We start from the raw sequence: 22,641 nt of genomic DNA on the forward strand, positions 1-22,641 counted from the left end.
AAGGAGATTTATTACTTTTGCATTTTCTGCAGTCCACGAGCACGGCACTGGCATCTGCCAGCGCTCCTGAGGTCTTCCACCTATGCACAGCACAGTGTGTGGCCTACTCAGGGGGATGTCTGAGAAAGGTCACACGGCAAAACACGAAGTCAGGAGACCAAAGCAGAGCCAGCCTTGCCCTTTCCTGATTACCCTGGTGAGAAGCAACTCGCTCTGTGAGACCAGCATGAATTCCTTCCATGGCCTGGGCCTGTGCCAGGGCCTGCATTTTTACATGCTCTGAAGAAAACCGTGGAGCATATGTAATTATGCAGGAAAAAAATTTCTGTAGACCAGACACCCAGGCATGGAAATGCATGCCAAGGAGAATGTTGGCTTGACACTCAAAGGCTGTTTGATTCCTTCCAGGCTGGCCTCCTGCGGAAAGTGAGTAAGGCCCCCATTTCCTCACACGGTCACTAATACTGGACAGTATCAGCATCTACCTTAACACAAACAGCATTGCAAGGATTCCCACTGCACCCTGCCTCAGAGTGTCTGGGTGATGCAAAAAGGGTGAGACAAAACAGAAAGGAAGTAAGCGCACAGCAAACCCAGCAAGAGTGACGGAAACAGCAGCAGAACGTGTGCCTCTGGTTCGTACACGCAGCCTTACACTCGCCTGCTGTACAGTGACACAGTAGGATCCTGTGGGAGCCTCGGCACTGAGGACCCCCGACTGCATCCCCTGCTCCAGGCACTTTGCTTTTCCTTACTAAACCTGGCATAATCACTACAGAAGTGCACACAGTGCTACCCGCACAGAGACACATTGATGTTTAATTGGCCTAGGGAATGCAACTGGAGTCCAGCTAAAGAGCTGGTGTGTCAGCGACACCCTCATCCCTTCTAAGGGCTGCCCCTGAGGTCAGCTAAGCAGCTAATGAAGGGACATGACTGAGCCAGGGACCTTGTTAATAGGAAGCATTAAGACTCAGGGCAAAGTCTTTTTCTCAGCCGGAAAAAGTTTCTCTCAGCAAGATATTGATACGGGGGCATAAGACTCCCAAACTACCTAAGAAGGAATTTTAGGAACAGTGGATGTTAAGAGTGGAATATATTTGTTGAGAGAAAGAAAGCTTCTGTCTGGGAGAGACCAAAAAGCTCCTCAATGGATTACTAAAGACTCTGTCTTTTCTAGGGACATTCATAGAGCAAAACCACAGTGAGGCAGGTCTAAAGTTGGGGAAACATGAGAACTTGCATGCTGGGAAACACGTGGGACAGAACTATGGTCAATTAATGAGTCTTTAATTGTTCAGGTATAATTGAGCCAATCTGGGACAAATGAGGAACCAAGTCATGTATCAAGCAGCCATGCTTAAAGAGCAGGGACTCCTACAGTAGAGGGTTGGGATGGTGACTTCCACACCTATTTGGAATATCAACCCCTGATGTTCAGGGTTAGGGCATGGTTGCACATTTCTTTTGTGTTTGCCTTGAGGTCGGGTCTCAGCAAAGGTGTCTGTGTTCTCCAGGATTGCAGGATACCAAGTCTCCTGCACTAGCTCCTGTCTGACTGCCTGTAATATTTCTAACTCAGCTGCCTGTAAGGATACTAAAGTACCCATTAAGCAGATATGGAAAAACTTATGGTTTTATTCCTGACCCACGAATGCCTTATTTCTGTCTTGCAAGCTGGTCTGCCGAAGTGAGGGTTCCTGCACCTCCGACCCCGACCCCCTGTCCACACTGCACTCCTGCCTCTGCTCCTTGTGCATTCGGTAAGAGCCAGCAGAGAGCTGCTGTGGATAAAGGCACTTTGTTCCTCCCAGCAACTGACCTTCTGGGGCCTTTTCCTACTGGCTTCTCTCTTGGTTTCCTTTTTAGCTGTGCACCAGATCTCTGTGCAGGAGACTAGACATTTTGCTAGCGGGTTCAGTATCTGGGAGCACTTAGTAAAACCCCAAGAAAATTTGCTAAAAACCCGGTAATGAGTAAAAGACTATAGCAAATTGTTCACATGAACATAAACACACATAAATTTCATTTGTGCACTTACATGCCATACTTAAGCAGTTGGGGAAAGTGAATATGTTTAAAATTGAGATAATGACAAAAAAAAGCTCCATAAACAACAGAACAAGAAAAACAAAACCTGTGTGAGACATGTATAAAAATGTTAAAGGATTTTAATAAAAAATTGCTTCAAAGGCTGGAATACATGGGGACTCTTCCCACTTTCCCACATAAGTAGACTAAGGTTGCAGGTTAGACAGGTTTACTCAATAATTTATATGTTTAATGTTACTCTCATCCTTTCCTTCAAAAAAATTCAAGGCTAAAAATATTATTTTGAGTACTGAAAAGTTACGGAAAAATTCACTGTCAAAAATAAAAACAGATATGAACACTGAAGATTCTTTTATGAATAATATTAAGAAGTTGGTTCCTTGTGAATAAGTCACAAATAAGACAGAAACAAATTCCAAACATATTGTATGACCAAAATGATTTTCTAAAAATTTGGAAGAAAAGCAGAAAACTATTTGACTGCTTTCTCCTTTGGAAAATAGTTCTGAAAATGAAAGCGTTGTTAGAAGTCACAGGTAGAAAACACTGGCTACAGAGAAAAACGAAAAATAAAAAATTCTTTTGTGCTAGTTGCTTTTACATCCCTGGGATGCAAATACTGGGCAACCACAATTGAAAGGCAAAGAGGGTGACTTTGGGCCCACGGTTTGTAGAAGTCTCGGTCCATCACTCCAAAGCTGGCTGGCTCCAAGGCAGGGTGGCATGGCAGAGGGGTTTGCTCATGGCAGGGCAGAGGAGGAAGGAGATAGACCCCCGAGGCCCTGCCCCGTGACCCACTCCTCCAACCCTGCTTCACTGTGAGTGGAGGAATCCACCAAGACTATTGTGTCCCCACAATCCGGTTGCTTCTGGAAATCCCCACCTATGAGCTCCTGAGCCTTTGGGAGGGCATCTGGTTATTAACAACACCTGCCTGTATGGAAGACATCATACCAAAACTTGAAAGGAAGTCATACAGTTAGGGAAAAAAATATGCAACAGAGATTTTATCTTTGAAAGGCAAAGAAATATTGAAAATTTAATTAAACTAGCACCCCAAATGGAACATTGGATGTGTGAACAGATGACTCACGTGAGAGGAAAATCAAGAGCCATAAAATGCAGGAGAAAGTTCACACTGATAATAAAGAACTGAAGCAGGTCAGTGCCGCTACACAGTGCACGATGTCAGGAATGTCTGTATCTACAGAAAAGGTTTGCACTGTGGTTCAAATGCATCCCTCAAAGTTTCAGATTGGGAAGATTGGACATCAGTGTGCTGACTTTCAAAAGGGATGGGACATTTGCAGGGGAGCCTAGTGCAAGGGAAGCAGGAAAATAGGAGACTGTCCCTAACTGCAGGTGCTTCCTCCTTACCCAGTGCATTTGACATGGACGAGCAGGTCCATTTCTTTGCCATCACAAATGACCTTTCAGTGAGCACCTGAGTCCCCACACTTTCATGGACCGGCAGACCCTAGGAGAGAGCCTGCTGAGCCCAGGACACAGACACGGGGACACTGCCTGAGGATGTCCTGATCCTGTTCCTGGTCTCAGAAGGGTCCTCTTGCCCTGCTTCCTGGTGGCTGGGTAGCATCCAACTTGCTATCTGATGCCAATCTAAGTAAACAACACTGTCTCTTGGAACTTTGTATATCTGACTATTCATTTACAGACTCTTCTGCCTGAGCTACAGAGTTCTTTGTATATCTTAGTGTTACTTTCTTGTGACTTTTGATAATTTTTTCTTTGTCTGCTTGTAATGCTCTTGGAATAATGGATCTTATATACTGAAATTGAGTATTTTTCTACTTTATACTTTAGAGTACTTTATAATACTTACTTAAGCATTTTTTTCAATTAATAAAGTTACAAGGCCCAGGCATACAGCTCAATATCAGAACTCTAGACCTAGTACCTGCCTGACAAGTACGAGGTCTTGAGTTCCGTTCAAGGTACAAAATAAATAAATAAATAAATAAACAAAAGCAGTTGCAGGTACTGGAACAAGAGGCTAGTCATATCTAAAAAAAGCGAATCGGATCCCTACCTGGTGTACAGAAAATAATTCAAAATGGATCAACAGCTAGATATAAAAGCTAAGCCTAGAAGTCTTAGAACAAAACGTAGGGGTAAGTCTTCATGCTCCTGAATTTGGCAACCGGATTATTAAATGTGACTCCTATAGCATGAGCAACTGTAGCAGAGTTAGATATCATGGACTCTTTGAGAATGAAAATCTTCAGGCACCAAAGAACATTATTAACATTAAAGATGAGAGAAAATATTTGCAATTCAGGTATCTGATGGGGGTCTATTATCAGAATAAGGAATGAACTTTTTATTAACAACAAAAACAAAAAGAATCAATTAAAAATGGGCAAAGGGCTTGCACACACAATTTTTTCAAACAAAGACTGCAAAGGCGAACGAGCATACGAAAAGATGCTCGGTACCAGCAGTCACTGCAGATCAGCAAATCAAGACCACCACGGGCTATCACTGCCTCCACCCCCAAAAAAGGAGCACACAGGAAGTCGGAGTCTCATACCTTCCTGGTGGGAATGGTACATGGTCAGCCACTGTGGGAAACAGTTTGGCATTTCCCTGCAAGGCTATGTTAATTACCAAAGGACCCAGTAATTCCTTTCCTTTGTACTTGAGCACCTATGCGAAAGAATGAAGAACAGGCACCCAAACAAACACGTGGACATGCAGATAAACAGCACCAGTATTTACATGTCACTGAGCAAGCGAAAAAATCAGATGGATGAGTCAAAACATCCTAGTACATTTCTGCAATGGACGATTATACTGCCATAAAGGGACAAAGAACAGATACATGCTACAGTGATGTCTAGAAAATACTACAGTAAAAGAAGACATCACACACAAAAGCCATGTATATGCTTCCATTTATTATCACATGTTCAGAGTACCTAAGTTCAGACACAGAAAGCAGATTGGTGATCTCTAGGGCTTCGGGGAGGAACAGATGAGAAGGCATGGCTTAGTGGAGACGGTTTTCTTTTGGGGCAATGAAAGCTTCTTGGAAGTGGAAAAGGTGGTGGTCACATAACACGCTGAACGCACTGTTTAAGATGGTTAACTTTATTATGTAACTGTCACAAACAATGAAACCCTAAAAAGTTGGTGATATCTGACCATTAAAAAGTTAGAGCTTATATATCACCATGACTTATTATTTTAGTCTCAGTGACACAGAGATAGGAGAGATGGAAACTCACTCCCTGGAACTGCAAGGCTGGGTGAGGACGACCTCAGAGTACAGAGGGTTAATAAATAAAGCGACTGCCACAAAGAGCTGCACTGTGAGTTCAAAGACGTCCACCAGGTTCTGGGGAAAAGGGAAACTTCCTTGAAGAAGATGACGTCTGAAATGAATTTTATGTGCTGCCTGGAATTTAACTGTTAGCATTGAAGATGGAGAAATAAAATCCCATGAATAAAGGTGTCATCCCTACAGGACTGAGATCTCAAATACTGCCACCTGAGTGCCACAAAAGCGACATAAGTTGGGCACAGAGATAAAGGGCAGCTGCTGAGGAAACCAGGCTGTGTGCCTGGGCCCAACGCAGAGCGGTTTTGGTTTTCGGCACAGCCTGGTGAATGGTACATGTCAAATAAAATAAAATTAAAATGTGCACTTCTTTAATTATAGCCCAAGCACCAGGACAACTGTCACAGGAACCCTACCATCTACAGCATGGATTACCACTTAGAAAGTCAGCTTAAGGCAAGTGTGGGACAGAGCTTGAGGCACGAGGAAGCACCCGTAACTGCTGTCAGTAGCACATGTGACCAGTGCCAGAGACACTGGCCACCGTCTAGGAAACCTGCAGGCTGGCTATGGGGTCTGCTCTGCGCCCTGGGTTCTGCACCAAGCTCTGCTGTCCCAAGATCTTGGTGAAGAGGCACAAGTGAGTGGTCAGTGCAGGGAAAGCTGAGCGGTGCGCTGTGTGACAGTGCTGACCCACGCTTCAGACGGGTGCCAGTCAGCCCCACTTGCATTTTCTAATGAGCCAGCTTCTAGGAGTTGGGGATGGGATTTGAGGCACAGGGATGCACCCCTCATGGAGACGCGAACCTGCCACAGAACAGCAGGCTGTGGGTCGCGTTGTGTCTGATGAAAAACAGGAAGGGGTGGTCAGCACAGAACTCGGGTAATTCCATATCACAATCAAATCCACACTTGATAGCTGTGGCTGCCGCAGCCTCTGTGCCCTCCTCGTTGACCTCCACCACACTCCTGTGCACGAACTTGGACAGACACAGCTCACTGTCCACCACCATCCCGGACAGGTCGGCCTTGCCCTCCTGAAAGGCGTCCACCATGCCCAGGGCCTGCAGCACGGCACCCATGTCATAGTCCTCCTGCAACTTAAACCTTGGCAGGAAAACTTCCACTTTGGTCCTCTCCATCTGCTCTGGACTGGTCCAGGTTTGCAGTTTCTCAAAAGTGAGGCTCTTTTCAACCTGCAACACAGAATTAGACTTATTGGCACCCACAGCTGTCCCGCCACAGGCACCTGACCTCCTCTGGCGGGCACGTAGTACTGACTACCATAGACTGAGCCCTGCAGGGACCTGGAAGCTTATGGGGTCTCGGGCTTGTCCTGCATGGGCTGCTCAGATGCCACCAGGTCCAACTTTCTAAGGTGAGGGAGGCGCCCCATCCCCACCACCCCAAACCACATCTGTGCCAGGGGTTGTGCCTCAGGTGTTGGGAGGGGATTAGGGCTCTCTGAGTCTTTGGTTTTGTGCACAAGGCTTAGTTTTGAAGGGGACAAAGCACTGCTGGTAAGCAAGGACACAGGACTGTAGTCCTGAGCCACCCCGGGCAGGGGCCTGAGGCTGCAGGGGACTGGGTCTGTCTGCAGGGAAAGCACAGAGTGGGGGCCTCATGAGGATTCTAGCTAAGCCTGGCTGAAGGATTTGAGGTGCCTGCAGGAAGGAGTCCCTGGAAAGAGCCACAAGGACAGGGAATGAGACAAAGGGAAACTGGATAGAGAAAGACAAGGAGAGCATGAGTGGCAGGGGACTTAGGCCAGAGGGAAGGCAGATGGTTGAGCCCAGAGACCGGGCACACTGAGCCGGGATGGTGTCCCTGCCACCACACAGGGTGCAGGAGTGGCCGGGACCACTGCAAGGAAAGCTCCCCCCAGGGCTCACAGTAGCACCCACAGTTGTGCACGTGTTCAGCTGTTTTCTTCCCTGCAGAGTCACTGTGATACCACTGCTGACCCACACAAGGACACCTAACACTAAACTGACTTGTAGAACGCCCCTCCCAAACAAATACAAGTTGCTCCCAGAGACAAGAGCCTGGAGGGACAGAGGGCAGAAAGAAGTCACAGGAAGCCCATGAAGAGGAATGTCCACTTAGGCAGTGGTGCCCATCTAATCCCAGGACACTCCACAGGGCCAAGCAAATTATGACAAGGTCCAGGGGTTGAGGGTCCCAAAACACTATAAAGGGAGCCAGGGAGAAAGGCCCATGGGCATGAAGCTCTGCAGGCACCTGCCCTGTCTGGGGCAGCTCTCTATCTTCAGCCATTTCCTCCTGACAAATGAGGTGTCCTCCTGTCCCGAGCTCTGTCCCCAGCTCATCAGTGGAGCTGAGCTTAGCATTCCAGGCTGCTGCTCATCTCAGGGTGCTTAGCACTGGACAAACAGGGCAGGACTCTGAGTGACTTTGGGAGAAATGCATCCTAGGCGGGGAGAGGACAGAGGGATGGCCAGGGCTGGACTGTGTGCCCATGTGCCCTGGTGGAAAGGACACAGGGATGTCACCAGAGGGTTTGGCAGGACAGCAGACACACAGGCCTAGACCCCCATCTCACCGTGCTGAGGTCCACACCTTCATCGGGCAGCACGAGGACCATGCTGAGCTCCTGGCCCACATAGGGCAGCTCAAGCACCTGGGCCCGCACCTCGCTCACTTCGGCCCAGGGAAACGTGCCTCTCTTGAACATCATCTGTACCGGCCGCTGCTCCTTCTGGTGACCAGCAGAGAGGAGTGTGGTCAGTGGTTCCTCCAGTAGTAGCAGGATACCTGCCTGAATCATCTGTGTGAGCAGCCCATGCCAACCTTGGGAATGTGTCTGTGCCTGGGTCACCCATCGGAAGTCTCACCGAGCACCTCTCATGGCGTGGAAAGCCATGGAGTATGCAGAGTCAGGAGCAGCCTGGGGAGTGTTCCACCCAGCAAAACAGAATGGGCTGCTATAAATTTTCCACATGATATTTCCTGGCTCTGAGATGCCCCTGGATCCTTCGAAAAAAAATGAACCATTCTATGAAGTGCCTGATAATTTAAAATAGACGATGGGGCAAGGCTAGGTTCTAGAGAGGTAAAGAAAGACTCTTCAGTCCCTGTGTCAAGCAACACTGATGTTTCTTTTTCATCCCAGGATGAAGATTAGGGATCGAAACTTATCCTAAAAACTAAGGAGGTGCCATTTGTCCTTATTGGAATGGCAGGCTTTGCAGCAACTGTCCCGTGTGGATTACACAAAAGAAAGAGCAGGGGAAAATCTAAAATGTCCATGCACCTGATCCACAGGCGTGCAGCAGCCCGAGGCTCTGTGGAGGGCACAGTGACCCTTGGGGCAGGCTATTGCCCACATGGGGAGCTCTGGGTGCAGCCTAAACCTTAGAAGAGATACTGTGTTGGGCTTTTTGAAGGCTCTCGCTTCAGTTAGACATCTCACATTGAGGTTACGTATTTGTGTCAAAAATAAATCGTGTAAGTTGGTTGAGACCGTATTGCAATGTTTTGAATAATATTTCCTTCCTCACCTAATTGAGCATCAAAATTATCACTGATGACTGCATAACTGCGTGGTTTGGGGAGACAACACCAGGTCACTGTGTGCACTTGAAAGTTTAAAAGTCCGCTCTCCATAATCCTCAGGACAAGATCAGTTCTAAGGCAGGCTGCCCCTGAGGTGCTCCTGTCTGCTGCCTCGAATTTGTGTAGGCATCTTGCTGGCTCTCGGTTATTTCCGATTTAATTGTCTGCCTTGCAGACTGTTGTGAAGACTTCAGTTTTTAGGATTGGCTGGCTCAGGTTTTAGGATTGGCTGGCTCTTAAGAATGCTTTCAAAACAGGCATGAGACACAACCTATAAACTCTCTCACAAATGACGTGTGTGTGTGTGTGTGTGTGTGTGTGTGTGTGTGTGTGTGTGTGTATGTGTTGGTATGTTTTCCAACGTACAAAACTCACATCAGAGCTGCAGAGAAGTAGTATTTATCTCAGAATCACACTTGCAAACACAAGGGTGTCTTTACTATGGTCTTCAGTTTAGATCTTGTATAATTATAGAAGTATATATTTGTGGCTGTTGCAAGAGGAAAATTTTTAATTTCCATCTTGTTTTTAAGAATGAGAGCATAGATAACAACTTTTTATTCTCTCTCTCTCTCTCTCTCTCTCTCTCTCTCTCTCTCTCTCTCTCTCTTTGGTACCAAGGACTGAACTCACAATGTTGCACTTGCCAGGAAGGCTGTTGTTCTGAGCTAAATTGCCAGGCCTAGGACTACTTTTTAAATGTGAAAAAAAAAATTAAAAAGTAAAATGGACTGTATTGAACACGTATAATCATTTTAAATGTTTTATTTATTTATAATTCATTTCCTGTTTTTTAAGGGATTATATGACTTGACAAATTATCTTAACTCTACTGAGAGTTAAAAATGTCAATCACTTCTCTGCCTTTTGGCTAAGCTCAAGTGAAGTTAAAAATGTCAAACTGGGTGTGCACTCCCATAATCCTAGCACTCAGGAGGCTGAGGCAGGAGGATCATTGTGAGGTTGAGATCAGCCTGGGCTACAAAGGCCATCCTGAACTATATAGAGAGACACTGTCTCAAAAAGACAAAAAATAAAATAAAAAAGTTTAAAAAAAGAAATTAAAAAATGTCTGGACCATAGTCTTTAATATTAGGAATGTCTGGACCATTTGGTTTTAATATTAGGAATTTGCAAATATGAATTAGTAACTTTTAAATTCACTAACGATGCAAATGAATACTCATTTTAATTTTAAAATTACTTGGCCCCGCCCAGTGACCCATACATATCTAACTATCTCTTAACACACTTATTTTATTGCTTCTACTTAGGCAACTTGAACTCAGAGGAAAATCTTCCCACTGAGGTTGCAGTCATGAATGCAGAAGAAATTATCAGACAAGAGGACAGTGGCATGTGCAAAAAATTAGCAGCAGCAAATATTCTTTACTCCCATCATTTTTTCTCCCTAGTTAAAAATCAATTCTGAAATATTTTGTTTTGAAGAATTTTTAACGACTAATGCCCTTACAGAGTTAAACTTTTCCAAACTGTTTCTTTATTAATGACTTTGTTTAAAGCTTCTGCGTACCTGGTTGATTTTGAAAGGCATTTCCTTTGTGTTCCACTGCCGAAAAACCTTATCCCATTTTCCTTTAAAGTACACAGCGTTAATGAGAACCAGCTTGTCCTCAGCATCAATGGAGTTCTTTGCCAACAGCTCTGGAATTTTGCCTTTGGAGAAAAGCAAAGCCTACACTCAGTGGCTCCCTTTAAACATGAGATGAACAAACTCTAGGACAACATCCAGCACATTAAACACCACGTTTTCCAATTTGCGAGTAAGTGTCCTTACAGATGGAAAAGTGGGAAGCAGCCCCTAGACAAGGCATTCATGCATGGGGACACTTGGGGAGCATCCACCTGAATAGGAAGGTGAGGGGCTGCTGAGTCACCCGAGGAGAGCCCAGATGAGAAGGGACAGGCTGGAGACCAGGCCAGGCAGGACATGAGAGATGCATAGGGCGGGCACTGAGGTCCCCTTAGGTGTCCCAGGGACATGTGGCCAAAGGCTCCATGCTGACACCCAGAGCTCACCTTGGGCACTGATGAGGCTGACAGAGGCAGCCAGAAGCTGACAGAGGCAGGTGGCTGATGCCCATGGGAGGGGCTCCTGGGAGCCAGGGGAGGGGGAGCCTGGAGACCTAGCAGCAGACATCCCCAAGAACGCAATGTGGGCAAGCAGACTAGCTCCTCTGCCTCTGGACCTCCAGGGCTGCCTTCTCCTGAGCTGACAGCATCCTTGCTTATCATTGCTTCCAGAGGGCAAGAGTGGGAAAGATTCCAGGAGGACATGGGGGAATAAGTGCTGAGCCTTAAGGGAAAACGGCCTGGCTTTGCTGCTGTCTCCTTTGTGAGCAGAAATAGGAAGGCTATGAGCAGGTGCAGATGGTTCAGCCCAAAACAGGGAGGATTTGGCGGGAGGAGAGGCGGGGAGATGGAGCTGCAGAAGGGACCCTGCCTGCTGACCTTCAGTCTTCCTGGACACCCAGGCATTGATGTGGTTCCTGGACCTCTCTGGGGCTTTGGCGAAGGACAGCGGCTCCATCTTGGCCTTGTAGAAGCGCAGACAGGACTCCTGAAAGGACTGGGGACAGAGACAGGGCGGGTGAGCCAGGGAGCTGCAGGAAAGGCTGGGAGCTGCCAAGCCTGCTGAGCGCTCCCTGGTTCTCTGAAACCCTGAGAAGGGCTGATGAGAGGTCACTGGGAGGCTCTGGAATGTGGGATACCAGTTTCTATGTGGGGGTGTTCTGAGTCTGGGAAAAGCAGATGTGAATGAGGAGCTCTTGGTCCAGTCCACTGGGGCTTCTCAAAGGGAACCCTTCAGGAGGCATCGTCATCTCAAGACAGGAGGTTGCCTGTCTGGTCCCCAAGCTCTCTAGGGTCCTTCTGCTGGGTGGGGGCCACCAGGTATTTTACAGCAACTCTTTCTGTTGTTAGACTCAACTCACGGGCAGGAATTGGCAGCTCTCTTCTCCAAAGAGCCTGTTGGCGATGCTGAGACAGTACGGAGCACCAGGCTTGTGCACCTGGGCGAGAAGCGACTGGAAGCCTCCATGAGGGTCCTCCACTGAGCTCAGCCCCAGCGCCTGGGAAGGAAGTGATGGGCACTGTCAGACTGGTCTTCTGGTCTCACAAAGAAGTTACCAAAAAAATGCTGTCCCATAAAATGAGCCTTCGAAAGAACCTGCTTTCTTTCTATCTTTTGGAGTCACAATCTTGATATTGACTCAAATCCAGGAGGGTCCTGGTGCCTCAGCCTCCGGAGTGCTGGGTATATTTTGAGATTAGTGCACCCGACAGAGCTGTGGCTGGAGGCCGGGAGCATTGGTCAGAGAGGGACAGGACAAAGGACAGTCAAATGTGGGGCTCTTCTGCCCCCTCTGGATTCCAGTGGAGGATGGAAGGGCCAGAGAGGCTCAGCTGATGTAAAGCCCTGCATTCCCTGCTGGCCATGAATACACCAGAAACAGAATAAAAACTACCTGCAAAATTTGTGTCAAGAAAAAGAGATTTGGTTAAAACACTAAAGAGGTAAGGAAAATGTGCAGGAATAAAACGATAAAGGGGTCTTAGAAAGACACAAGGGTATAAAAGAAGCAATGTGATTAACAGGAGTCAAACAGAGTTCTTAAAACTGTATGCTAGAGAGATTTTATTACATGTATTTTAAGGATCGCTTCAAAATTTTAAAAATCTAAAGTAGGTGATAAGAAAATTCTCAGATGATTGCAAAATACAAACAGAGAATACAGTTCAGCATGGTGTAGTGCACGTGTATCATCCCAGCAATCTGGGAGGCTGAGGCAGGAGGAATGCAAGTTCAAACTCAGTGTGGGAAACTCAGGGACTGGGCAAGACCCAAAATAAAAAGGGCTGAGAATGTTACTCAGGGTGAAGACTTTGGGTTCTACCCGGAGTACAGGAAAAAGAAATTATACAGAAATGAGGCTCTTACATTCACGTATTCTATTAAAACTACAAATGAAATACCAATGACATGGAAACGTCACTCCTGTGTAACTACTGAAAACACACTTTTTATGCCTGGAAGGGTGGCGGGCACCTCTGATCTCACCACTCTGAAAGGTGAGGCAGGAAGATCTAAAGATCAAGTCCAGCCCGGCCACAGGTAACTTAGGAAGACTCTCAAACAACTGTTAAAGGGCTGGAATAAACAATTTTTTTAATGGGGCTGGCTCATTGTGAAGGCCTTATATTCATTTTTTAGAAGTTATAGAAAAAGCCGCTTTTCTAAGTAAATATCTGCAGTGTGTAGTTCACAGTGCTGCTATATTCTATAAAAGTAACGCTTCTAAGTGCACAAGTATACTTACCCGAATTCCAACATTACACAGTAAACAGGCATAAAAACATTATTCCACAAACACATGCAGTTCTTACAATTTTACATATTAGGTAAAATGTATTTAAAAAATTCTTTAAACCTTGGAAAAAGAGGTTGTGACTTTACCCATCACAATGAAGAAACAAGAAAATTTACAGAGAATTATTTCTGGAAAGAATTAGGTGGTCTTTAAAAGAAACTTTCCTAATAGTCAATAATTTTATTCCTCATGACACTGGTCTATACAGGAAAAGATAACAGCTAGAAAAATTCATTTTATAACACGTACAGGTTACGGAAAAGAAAATGTCAAAAATTGAATAAAAGGAAACTTAGACGGATTTCACGTAGGATACGGCCTGGCTGTTACTGTGAGCAGCTCGCTCCTGACCAGCACTTGCTTTGTGGGAATGGTTCTGCCAGATGCTGGCAAGAATTGGAGAACATTTGCAGAAGTAAGGTCACAGCTCACAATCAAAGCAGCAAATCTCAAACCAAATCAAGTTCGCAGGACTGCAGGAAAATTCTTTCAGTCCTCAGATGTTTGTCTAGGCAGAATGCGCCCATAGGAAATTTGGCTTCCTCTGCTGGCATCATGCAAGCCTTTGCCCACACAGCCACACAAATAATCCCCAGGCTGTGCTCAGCTACTCAGTGCCTAGGTGCACTAAGCTGGGCGGAGGGAGCCCACCTGGCTCACACAGCTGCCAGGCAACAGGCAGAGGCCCCAACAGGGTCCTCAGGGAGCTCAGAGCCTGCAGGACCAGCAGATCCACAGAAGGGACTTCCCCTCTGGGCCTCAGCCTCCCATAGTGAGTCAGGGACAGGAGACCAAGAGCTGTCACCACTGAAAGGGTCCTCAAGTGTTGGAGACCACTAGGTAGAGGCCAGAGCAGCTTCTAAATGAACTGATTGGCTCTCTGTGTTTCCCTGTGAGTCTGTCCCAGGCCTATGCCCCTTATCTGGAGGTGGCAGCAGATCCATAGTAAATGACCTCTACGGCCACAGCTGAGCACGCCTGGCTCCCACCCCAATTAACTGGAAACTATACTCCCTCTCACTCCAGTGGTCAAGGGCTCCCAAATTCACATAAGATAGTTCTCCCAAATTGGCATAACTCATTACTTGGAGTAGCCCTTGAGCTGAATCCCCAGGTCCTGCTCGGTTTCCAAAACTTTTAATTCTAAACCCTTCCTTTGTTTGAAAACCAACTAAATATGGATGCTCAGAGTTCTCTGTTGCAGCCCCTGAAACGTGAACTCTGCCAAAGGGCTTTGACCCTCCTGGAGCCCTAAAATCACATCACTTGTCTCTTTGATTTAAGGCTTTGCTGCAGTCCACACTTATGGAGGCTGCAGTCCACGGAACTCAAGGTAAAGCTGGTCACAGAGACCAGCGACATTGCACAGCACGGCCTGTGCAGGGCACAGGATGCAAACAACTGGCCTTAGCTGTCTCCCCTCAGGCGCTTGGTCACTGCCCATGCTGTGAACTCCTCGTAACAGGAACGGGTTCTGTGCCATTTCAGAGGGGACCTGAGCATGCCTCACTAGAGCTTCCAGGGTCCCTGCCTGGATCGAGGCCTTCTGTCTGGCCTGGCCCTATCATGTTCTGTTTGTCACTGCGACCGCAAGGCGCCGATGAGTGATCCATCACAGCTCTAAAGGCTGGTGCTGCACAGGAGAGACAGATCTCTGCGCCTTCTGATTCAGACCACTACAGCAGGCCCTCCTTTACCCCTCTGTGGTGCTGGGGATCAAACCCCAGGCAAGCCCTTATACCCAGCCACCCCGGCCTCCACTTATTTTCTAAACTCGGTGCCGGGCAAAATCTTGAGTCTTCCTTGAGGTGGTACTTAGTGAAAACAGTCTCTGTCCTGCCACCACCACAAAAGACCACAGAGACAAAAAAAAAAAAAAAAAAAAAAAAAAGGAGCCCCATTCTGGAAAGAGAGTGGGAGATGCCAGCCTACCTGGACCATCTGGGCCGCTGTGCTGCCCTTGGCTCCCAGCAGGACCATGGCCAGGCCCGAAGAGATGCTCATAGGAGAGCAGAACACATTGTGCTCAAGGTTGTTCTGGCCCAGGAGCTTTAGGAGTTGGATTGCAAAGGCACCGTTGGCTTTGGACAGCGCATCCATGCTTCAGCTCTGGAGGGAGGGACAAACGTGTTACAGGCAGCTAAGTTAGAAATATTACAGGCAGTCACACAGGGCTGGGTCCTCGAAGAAGCTTGCACAGGGGACCAGATGTCTGGGGACCTTGGAGGAAGCACACATCTCTTGCTGTGGGCCAGATCTCAAAATAGAGGCCAAAACAAATGCAACCACAGTTTAAAAATAATCCTTCGGGACTAAGTATGGATCACCTTGAGCAGCCAGGAGTCGCTGACCCAGCTGTATAGGAAGGGTCACTGCTGTGTGAAGAACCCTGGCTTGCTACCTGCCTGCTCCCCGATTGGCCCTAAGTCGGTCAATTTTACCTGCACAACCAAACTTGTTCCTGAACCCAGCGCATGCCTCGCTTATTCTCACATCTGTGTCTGAGAGTCACTGGGTGATTTTCTGATGGACACCAGGCTGGGAATACACAGGAGCTGCTGCCAGAGGCAGCTGTGTCAGAGCTGCTGTGAGGCCAGAGCCTTCTCTACAGGGAGGGATCTGGGACCAGGGCCAGCAGAGGGCGCCAGGCTGCTGTGTCTCCTGCCCTGCAGCCTGAGGAGCCTAGGGTGGGCTGCCAGCCTGGCTGACCTCTCTGCTCAGCCTGCATCCTGTTCAGAGTTCCACCTCCATCCTGCCCTGCTGCGGAAGTCACGTGGCCAAAACCCTGGACTGGGAGAGGACCCTGCACCCAGTTCTCCTGCTTGCTTTCTCTGTCCCAATCAACCGCACTTTCCCTAAGGACCTGTAGGGTCCTCTCCTCCCTGGTCCCAGCTCACCTGCTGGACCTCCCTGACCCCTCTCATCTGCCCTCCCTGCCTTTCCGGAGACCCCTCTTCTGCCCAGGGCCCTCCAGCTCTTGCCACCACCCACTGCAGACCGCGACTGCTCTACTCCACACTGCCTTCTCTACAGAGTCCCTGCTGTCCCTCTACCATGGTCCCTTCTGTCACCTGCCTGTCCTCACCACCATGCAAATCAAACACAGCTCCCCACACCCCACCTCTAATTTCTTGCTGACCTGTGCTCCTTCCCTGCTCTGCAGCCACCTCTGCCCATCAATGTCCCCTTCACAGTGGGCTGTGGGCCGCGTGGACACTCTTTCCACTAAGAAGGTCCCTGTGCCCTGATCTCCCCCAGCATCTCAGGGCAGCTGAGATGGCTTTCCCTCCTACCTCCCAGCCACAGCCACCCTCACTGATGTGATGCAGCCCAAGTCAGTAACCTGGATGCAACCTGGAGGCGGTGGGGGACAAGGACATGGTCCCTCAGAGGCCGCGGGGTCAGGAGAGAGAAGGCTTTTGTCTCCTGGGGTGAGTGGCAGGGATTCCAAGATACTTAGGGGCACTGCATGTGAATGGGAGCCCGGATTGCACAAGACAGAAGAGAACCGGGCGGGGCTGCTGCAGGGGACGCCACGCCAGGGCAGGCGCGGGCGGGGCCGGGACGGTTCCACGCGAGGCGCCCTGCCTGTCTCCTCCAGTCCAGGAGCTGTGGCTGCAGAACCAGCGGGCCGGCTACCCGGGTCTCTGCTCCATCCCCAGGGTCTCAGTCAGGTCTGTCCCCTGCCCCGCCCAGCCCAGCCTCGCCTTCCCACCTGGCTTTGTTCCCCTGGAGCTGAGACCTCACCCGAGGATTGCAGGAGCGCTGGCAGCTCTGCCTGGTGGAGGAGGACCCAGGGGCTTTATGGCCCTGGAGGTGGGGGAGTTTTCCGGTTGTAGGGGCGGGGGCTTTCCCGACTTGTCTAGACCTCCTGTCCCTGCCTGTGGTCACCTTGGGCTACAGATACCACAGCGGTGCAGGGGTGGTGTGGGCATACATGCTGCAACTGCTCAGCTCTGGAAGGAATGCAGCCTCCATGAAAGAGAAAGTGAAAGCAGATCCCAGGGACTTAGTTGGACTAGAGCCTGGACCTGGCAACTTGGGTCCCAGCCTGGGGGAGGCCAGGCAGCCCAGCAGGAGCCACTTAGGGAGAATCCCCCTTAAAAAAAGAAAGAAAAAAAAAAAAAAAAATATATATATATATATATATATATATATATATAATATATAGGTATAGTATATATATATACCTATATATAATATATATATATATATATATATATATCCAGGCGGGGTGGGGGCTGGGGATGTATACAGGTCCTAGGTTCCACCCCCACTACAGCCCCTACCAAAAACCTAAGAAGGAACAGGAACCAGAGAAGGGAAGGCACCCAGGAAGCCAGGCTTTCCAAATTCTAGGAGGCAAAGGAGCCTGGGAAGCTCACACCGCCCCCTCCCCCAGCTTCACACCAAGGCACCCTGGGGATGAATTCCTAGGGTTTGCCCAGGAACCCACATCTGGTCAGTCCTGGGATCCTCTGAGGGCTCACTTTAGGTGAGGTCAGCTGGGGTCTTCTAACAGAACCCTTTGGGTGCAGGCCCTATTTTTGGATGACATCCCCTCCCTCATCCAGAGATCCTTAACTTTTTCCGCACTTCGCAACAAAAGAAAACACATCTTTGTTTTTGGTACCAAGGATAGAACTTAAGACCTAGTGTTTGACAGATAGGCACAGCTAAATTCCTGGACCTCACAAACACCCTTCTTAAAACGGAACATACCCAGCATAATACTGACAAGGGAAGAATCCTGAAATTCCAGAGTTAGGTTACTGGCAGGAAGAGGAAAAGGAAAAGACAGAGTTTCTATTAACTGACACCTTCAAGTTAAACCAACAAAGGGGGTGAGCAGGGGATGGGGGCTGGGGGTGGGGGACACTGGACAGAAAAACCTTTCCTGCTCCTTCCCTCACTAAGGAGGGGTGACCATGGGGCTGCATCTCCTTGCAGCTGGTGAAACCAATCAGCAGACTCCCATGTGGACCACCCGGGACTGGGCTGGTGTCCCTTTGCCCTTGCCCTCACCTCTGACCAGTGTGGGTCAGCATAAGTCATTTATGGCTTTTCCTCTCCTGATTTTCATTCAGAAATTCCTTAGATTCACAGCACATTTTACAAGCTGGGTGCAGTGGACCTGTGAGCACTCTGGAGGCTGAGGCAGGAGCATCACCACGGGTCTAGGGCAGGCTCTGCTCCATGATGAGTTCAAAGCCAGCCTAGAACACATGGGAAGACTTTGTTTCAAGAAACTACCACCAACGATTTGTTTCTTTATGGATGGCCCACATTTGGAGGGTTTCCATCTTTGGTCCTTTGTGACTAACGCTGCTGTGAGTTATCCGTGTACAATTCTGTAGGTCAACTTGCTTCCTTCCACTTATCTTGGGTGTAAACTTTCAAATGGAATTTCTGGGCTACATATTAACTCCATATTTAACTTTTTGAAGATGTATCTGAATATTTGGCAACTGCACAATACTGTGTAACATTAGGTTCCTGCCCAGAATGTAGTGGGCAGATGACAAACTGTGACAAATCTTTAAATTAAACATGTATTACAGTGAAAGATACATTGCTTTTGATCCCCTTCAAAATGTGCAAAACACTTCCCGCCTCAGAGAGCACGTGGTGCCACCATTCTTGGCCTTGTGTCTTTTACCATAGTCAGTTTTCTTGTAAATTTAAAGGTGACCATCTGTTTCACCCCCTCTCTGCCGCCTTTCTTTTCCAGTCCCTCTGCTGGCTGTCATGTGTGGTCTCCACGTGGTTTTGAGCTGCTCATCTCTGGTGAGCTGACACCCAGCACGTTTCCTGTGCTTGCTGACATTCTGAAGGTCTTTCCCTGAGAAAGGTCTATGTAAATACCTTCCCTTGCTTTACAGTTGTGTAACTGGTTTATTTACTGCTGAGCTTTGCATGAGACTTTTAAGTGTGGGGGTCACAATTTGCTTTTTCATCTCTATGATGAGTTCAGGATCCTCCCAAGATTGAAGTTCTGGGTTATGTAACATGCCAGCAGACCGTCAGCACTGTGAGAACAGGTAGGTGGACATGTTACAGGCAGCTGAGCTAGTTAAAAATGCTATAGGCAGTCAGACAGGGCTAGGCTGGCCCAGAGGACCAGATGTGTTGTGAGCTTGGAGGAGACACATACCTCTTGCTGTGGGCCAGACCCCAAGGTAGAAGACAAAACAAATGCAACCACGGCCTAAGTATAACCCTTAGGGATTAGGTATGGATCACCTTGAGAAGCCAGGAGTCACCACCCCAACACCTATTGGAACAGTCACTGATCCCTAAAGAATACTGGCTTGCTGATTTGGTCCATTTTACCTGAGCAATTAAACTTATTGGTTGACCATAGCTCTGTCCCACCTCTTGCCATCTACCTCAAGAGTTCCCAGTTTTCCCCAACTTGAGACCCGCCTCACCTCATGTTTTTACTTATAAAATCCTGAGAAAATACACAATCTTTTGTAACCAACTTGGGAACCTGCTGTCTCTCTCTCAGACAGAAGCTTTCTTTCTCTAAATAAATATTTCTGCTGTGAACCTCTACTGTTTCTAAAATTCATTCTTTGTGTTTAGAGAGCATGATCTCTTTCTGGAAATAAAGTAGGGGGAGAATTTTGTTCCCCTGGATCAGACCGATGGATCTACCTGCAGTCAGGCCGTTGGGTCACCTCATCTCAGACCAAGTGGTGCCCCAAACCCCGCCATATTCACATAGTAAGGGGATTTTCCTTCTGCTGCTTTTTGGTGTCTCTGCTCTCGATCCCCTGAGTCCAGACCTGATGGTGGACTGCAGACCATCCCTCTGGCTGCGTGGGCTGAACTTCATTCTGACCCAGAGATTTCCAAATTCCAACCTTGGCTGTGGGCCAGTGCTGATCTGATGTTGGAACAGCTCAGTGGCCTCTGCCCTGGTGACCCCCGTACTCCGCCTCTTCCTCCTCTCTTGCTAGTGATCCAGCACCACAGGCTGGTGAGTATAAAGGAAGAGCATTCCCTGGGCTCACTACTCTGGCAGAGGTGCAGGGGCCACATCTAGAAGTACTCTACTGTAGACAGAGCCCTGTGTGGTGCAAAGCAGCTCCTGACAACAAACAGGGAACTCTGCAGAGGCCCGGCAGGATCCGTTTTATGCCAGGTCCACTGGCAAAGCTCAGTTTACCCAGGATGACCTCGGGTTTAATGCTCAGTTCCTAAGAGCAGACCACTAATAACCTCCGAAGGGCCCCAGTCTTCCTCGTTTTTTAGTATCTTGCCATGGGAATTACATTTCCACATGAATTTCAGAGGGCGAAAGGGTACCATACCACTGGGAAAGTTCTAAGTTTCTCTAACAGATGAGAGCAGAGCATGACAGGTTGTTTGTCCTTAAGTGACTCAGCACTTGTTTCCCTCATCTCCTCATGGAGGCTTTGACACTTAAAGCCCTCTTGAGGCAGTTAATTAGCCAGTGTTATGGATTAAGAACTGGAGGGCAACTTAACGCCAGCTGGATTACATCAGCATAGCGGGGAGCAAAGATGCTCCACCTGAGGAAAGTTGCCAGGATAAATAGGTGGAGGAGAAGGAGGCTTGAGGGTTGAGGTGTTAAGGAGGCATTGAGGGTTCTCCTGGAGAAGCCTTGGTCCTCACATCGAGCATTGCTTCCTGGCTCCGGAGGGGAAGACATATGCTGCTTGGTCTCCAGGATGAGCTCGTCACGCTGGCTTCCTGGCATGTACCCGACTGTGCTTGTCTTCGGAGGAGCTCGGGGCCTCCGTGTCGCTGAGGATGGCTGTGGTGCCTTTCAGGATAGCCCTGCTCTTTGCTGTGAGTGTGACTTCTCGGCTCCAGTGTAGAACCCTGATCCCACTAGCACAGCTCCTTCATTCTGCTGGCATGGACTTTCTGGCTTCCACGGCTGACACTTGGGACTTCCGGCTCACATCCATAAAAGAGACTGGCGTGAGTCCTTCTTGTGGGCTCTGGGCCTCCAGTTGGACTCATGGGAGGCATTGTCCTGAGCTCTGGATTTTTATCTGGACTCATGCGAGACATTGCTGTGGGTTTTAGCTCTTGACTAAATAATCTATGTATTTGGTGTTGTGGATAGATTTCCTGCATTTTCCTGTGTTAACTTCCGGTGACCATTATAAAAATATTATAAACTCCATGACCTGAACCTAATTGTTCTCTGTGTATAGCCCCAAATTACAATTGCAAAGATGCCCTTAGTTCACTGAAATGACACCACTTGATATCATAATTGAAATATTAAACCCAAAATAAGCAGGGAAAAAGAAGTAATAATGATCAGAGCAGAAATCAATGATTTGAATACAATAAAATGATGAAACTGGAAACTTAAAAGTGCTTCCTTGAGAAAAATTAAACTCATAGCCGTCTTCGTTAATTTTCTCTCATTGCTGAGACAAAATACCCAACACCCAAAATGAAGGAAGGAGAGGTTTGTTTAGCTCACAGTTTGTGGAGGTCTCAGCCAGTTTCTTGCTGGCTCCGAGGCAGGCTATCATGGCAGAGGACAGCAGTTCATGGAGACAGAAGACAGCAAAGGAACAAGAGCAAAGAGGGAGGAGTGTGGGGAGAAGCCTCTTTCTGTCCCTTGTGTCACATGCAGGTGGTCACCGAGGGCCTGTGAGCTCAGCACGGGACCTGAGTCAATGGAAACTCTAGGAGCCCGCCCCATGACTGCATGACGGGGAGGAATTACCAGCATTAGGAATAAAAGTGATTGTGTCACACCAGAATTTATAGATATTAAAAGGATGATAAAGGAATAGTATGTACAACTTTATGCCAATCTGTTTAACAAATTAGATAGAATGAGCACATATTTAAAAACCAAAGGTTGCCAAACCTCACTCAAGAATAGATATGATAAAGAGTCCTGAGTTTATTAAAACACTGGATTTGAAGTTCAAATCCCACAAGGACACGCTGGTTTCCGTGACTTCACTGGTGAAGCTCATAAAATAGTAATGTGTGAAAGAATGAAAATTCTCTAAAATTTCTACTTAATTCATTCTACGAGGCTAGAATTACCATGATATCTAAACAAGGCAAAGAGATGACACCCAAGGAAAATGAAAATCAATATCCTTCATGAACATAGATGAAAAATCTGAATCATACATCGAATCCAATACCACAGAAAATGGCATGAAGGAATGGGTTTTATCCTAGTAATCAAAGGCTGGCTTAACATCAGACAATTAAGTGATAGAATACATTACATGAATAATCTGAGAGAAAACATGGTTATCTCAGAGATGGGGATACAGCATAGAAGAAAGCTGTGTATCTGTTCCT

The 22,641-nt window shown here is 47.7% G+C and overlaps 1 protein-coding gene and 2 pseudogenes across 2 annotated transcripts; 2 read left to right on the forward strand and 1 right to left on the reverse strand.

The window, feature by feature from the left end:
• Positions 1-22,641, forward strand: part of LOC100714942 (serpin B9-like) — a 46,871-nt pseudogene that overhangs the window by 14,322 nt on the left and 9,908 nt on the right.
• Positions 4,951-17,427, reverse strand: LOC100717646 (serpin B9-like). 2 transcript variants are annotated; one of them, XM_063259802.1, is made up of 7 exons: positions 17,068-17,427; positions 15,253-15,429; positions 11,884-12,021; positions 11,402-11,519; positions 10,464-10,606; positions 7,917-8,072; positions 4,951-6,549 (listed from the first exon to the last, which is right to left on the reverse strand). In XM_063259802.1, the coding sequence occupies exons 2-7, from the start codon at positions 15,418-15,420 to the stop codon at positions 6,145-6,147; spliced, it is 1,128 nt and encodes a 375-aa protein (XP_063115872.1). In that variant the 5' UTR covers positions 15,421-15,429; positions 17,068-17,427; the 3' UTR covers positions 4,951-6,144. The 2 variants fall into 2 exon arrangements, with proteins under 2 accessions (XP_063115872.1, XP_003468791.2); XM_003468743.4 differs by having other exon boundaries at positions 17,036-17,426.
• On the forward strand, positions 8,243-8,732 carry LOC106027465 (HIG1 domain family member 1A, mitochondrial-like; annotated as a pseudogene).

Source organism: Cavia porcellus, unplaced genomic scaffold (assembly GCF_034190915.1).
Source record: "Cavia porcellus strain 051 isolate PalLab524CR breed Dunkin Hartley unplaced genomic scaffold, mCavPor4.1 scaffold_13, whole genome shotgun sequence".
NCBI lineage: Eukaryota > Metazoa > Chordata > Mammalia > Rodentia > Caviidae > Cavia > Cavia porcellus.

Excerpts from the sequence above, each read along its gene's own strand:
- LOC100717646 (XM_063259802.1), bottom strand. The coding sequence starts at position 15,420 with ATGGATGCGCTGTCCAAAGCCAACGGTGCCTTTGCAATCCAACTCCTA. Across the intron at positions 10,607-11,401 it reads GGTGTCCAGGAAGACTGAAG|GCAAAATTCCAGAGCTGTTG; the intron begins GTCAGCAGGCAG and ends TTTTCTCCAAAG. Across the intron at positions 8,073-10,463 it reads TGCCTTTCAAAATCAACCAG|AAGGAGCAGCGGCCGGTACA; the intron begins GTACGCAGAAGC and ends GCTGGTCACCAG.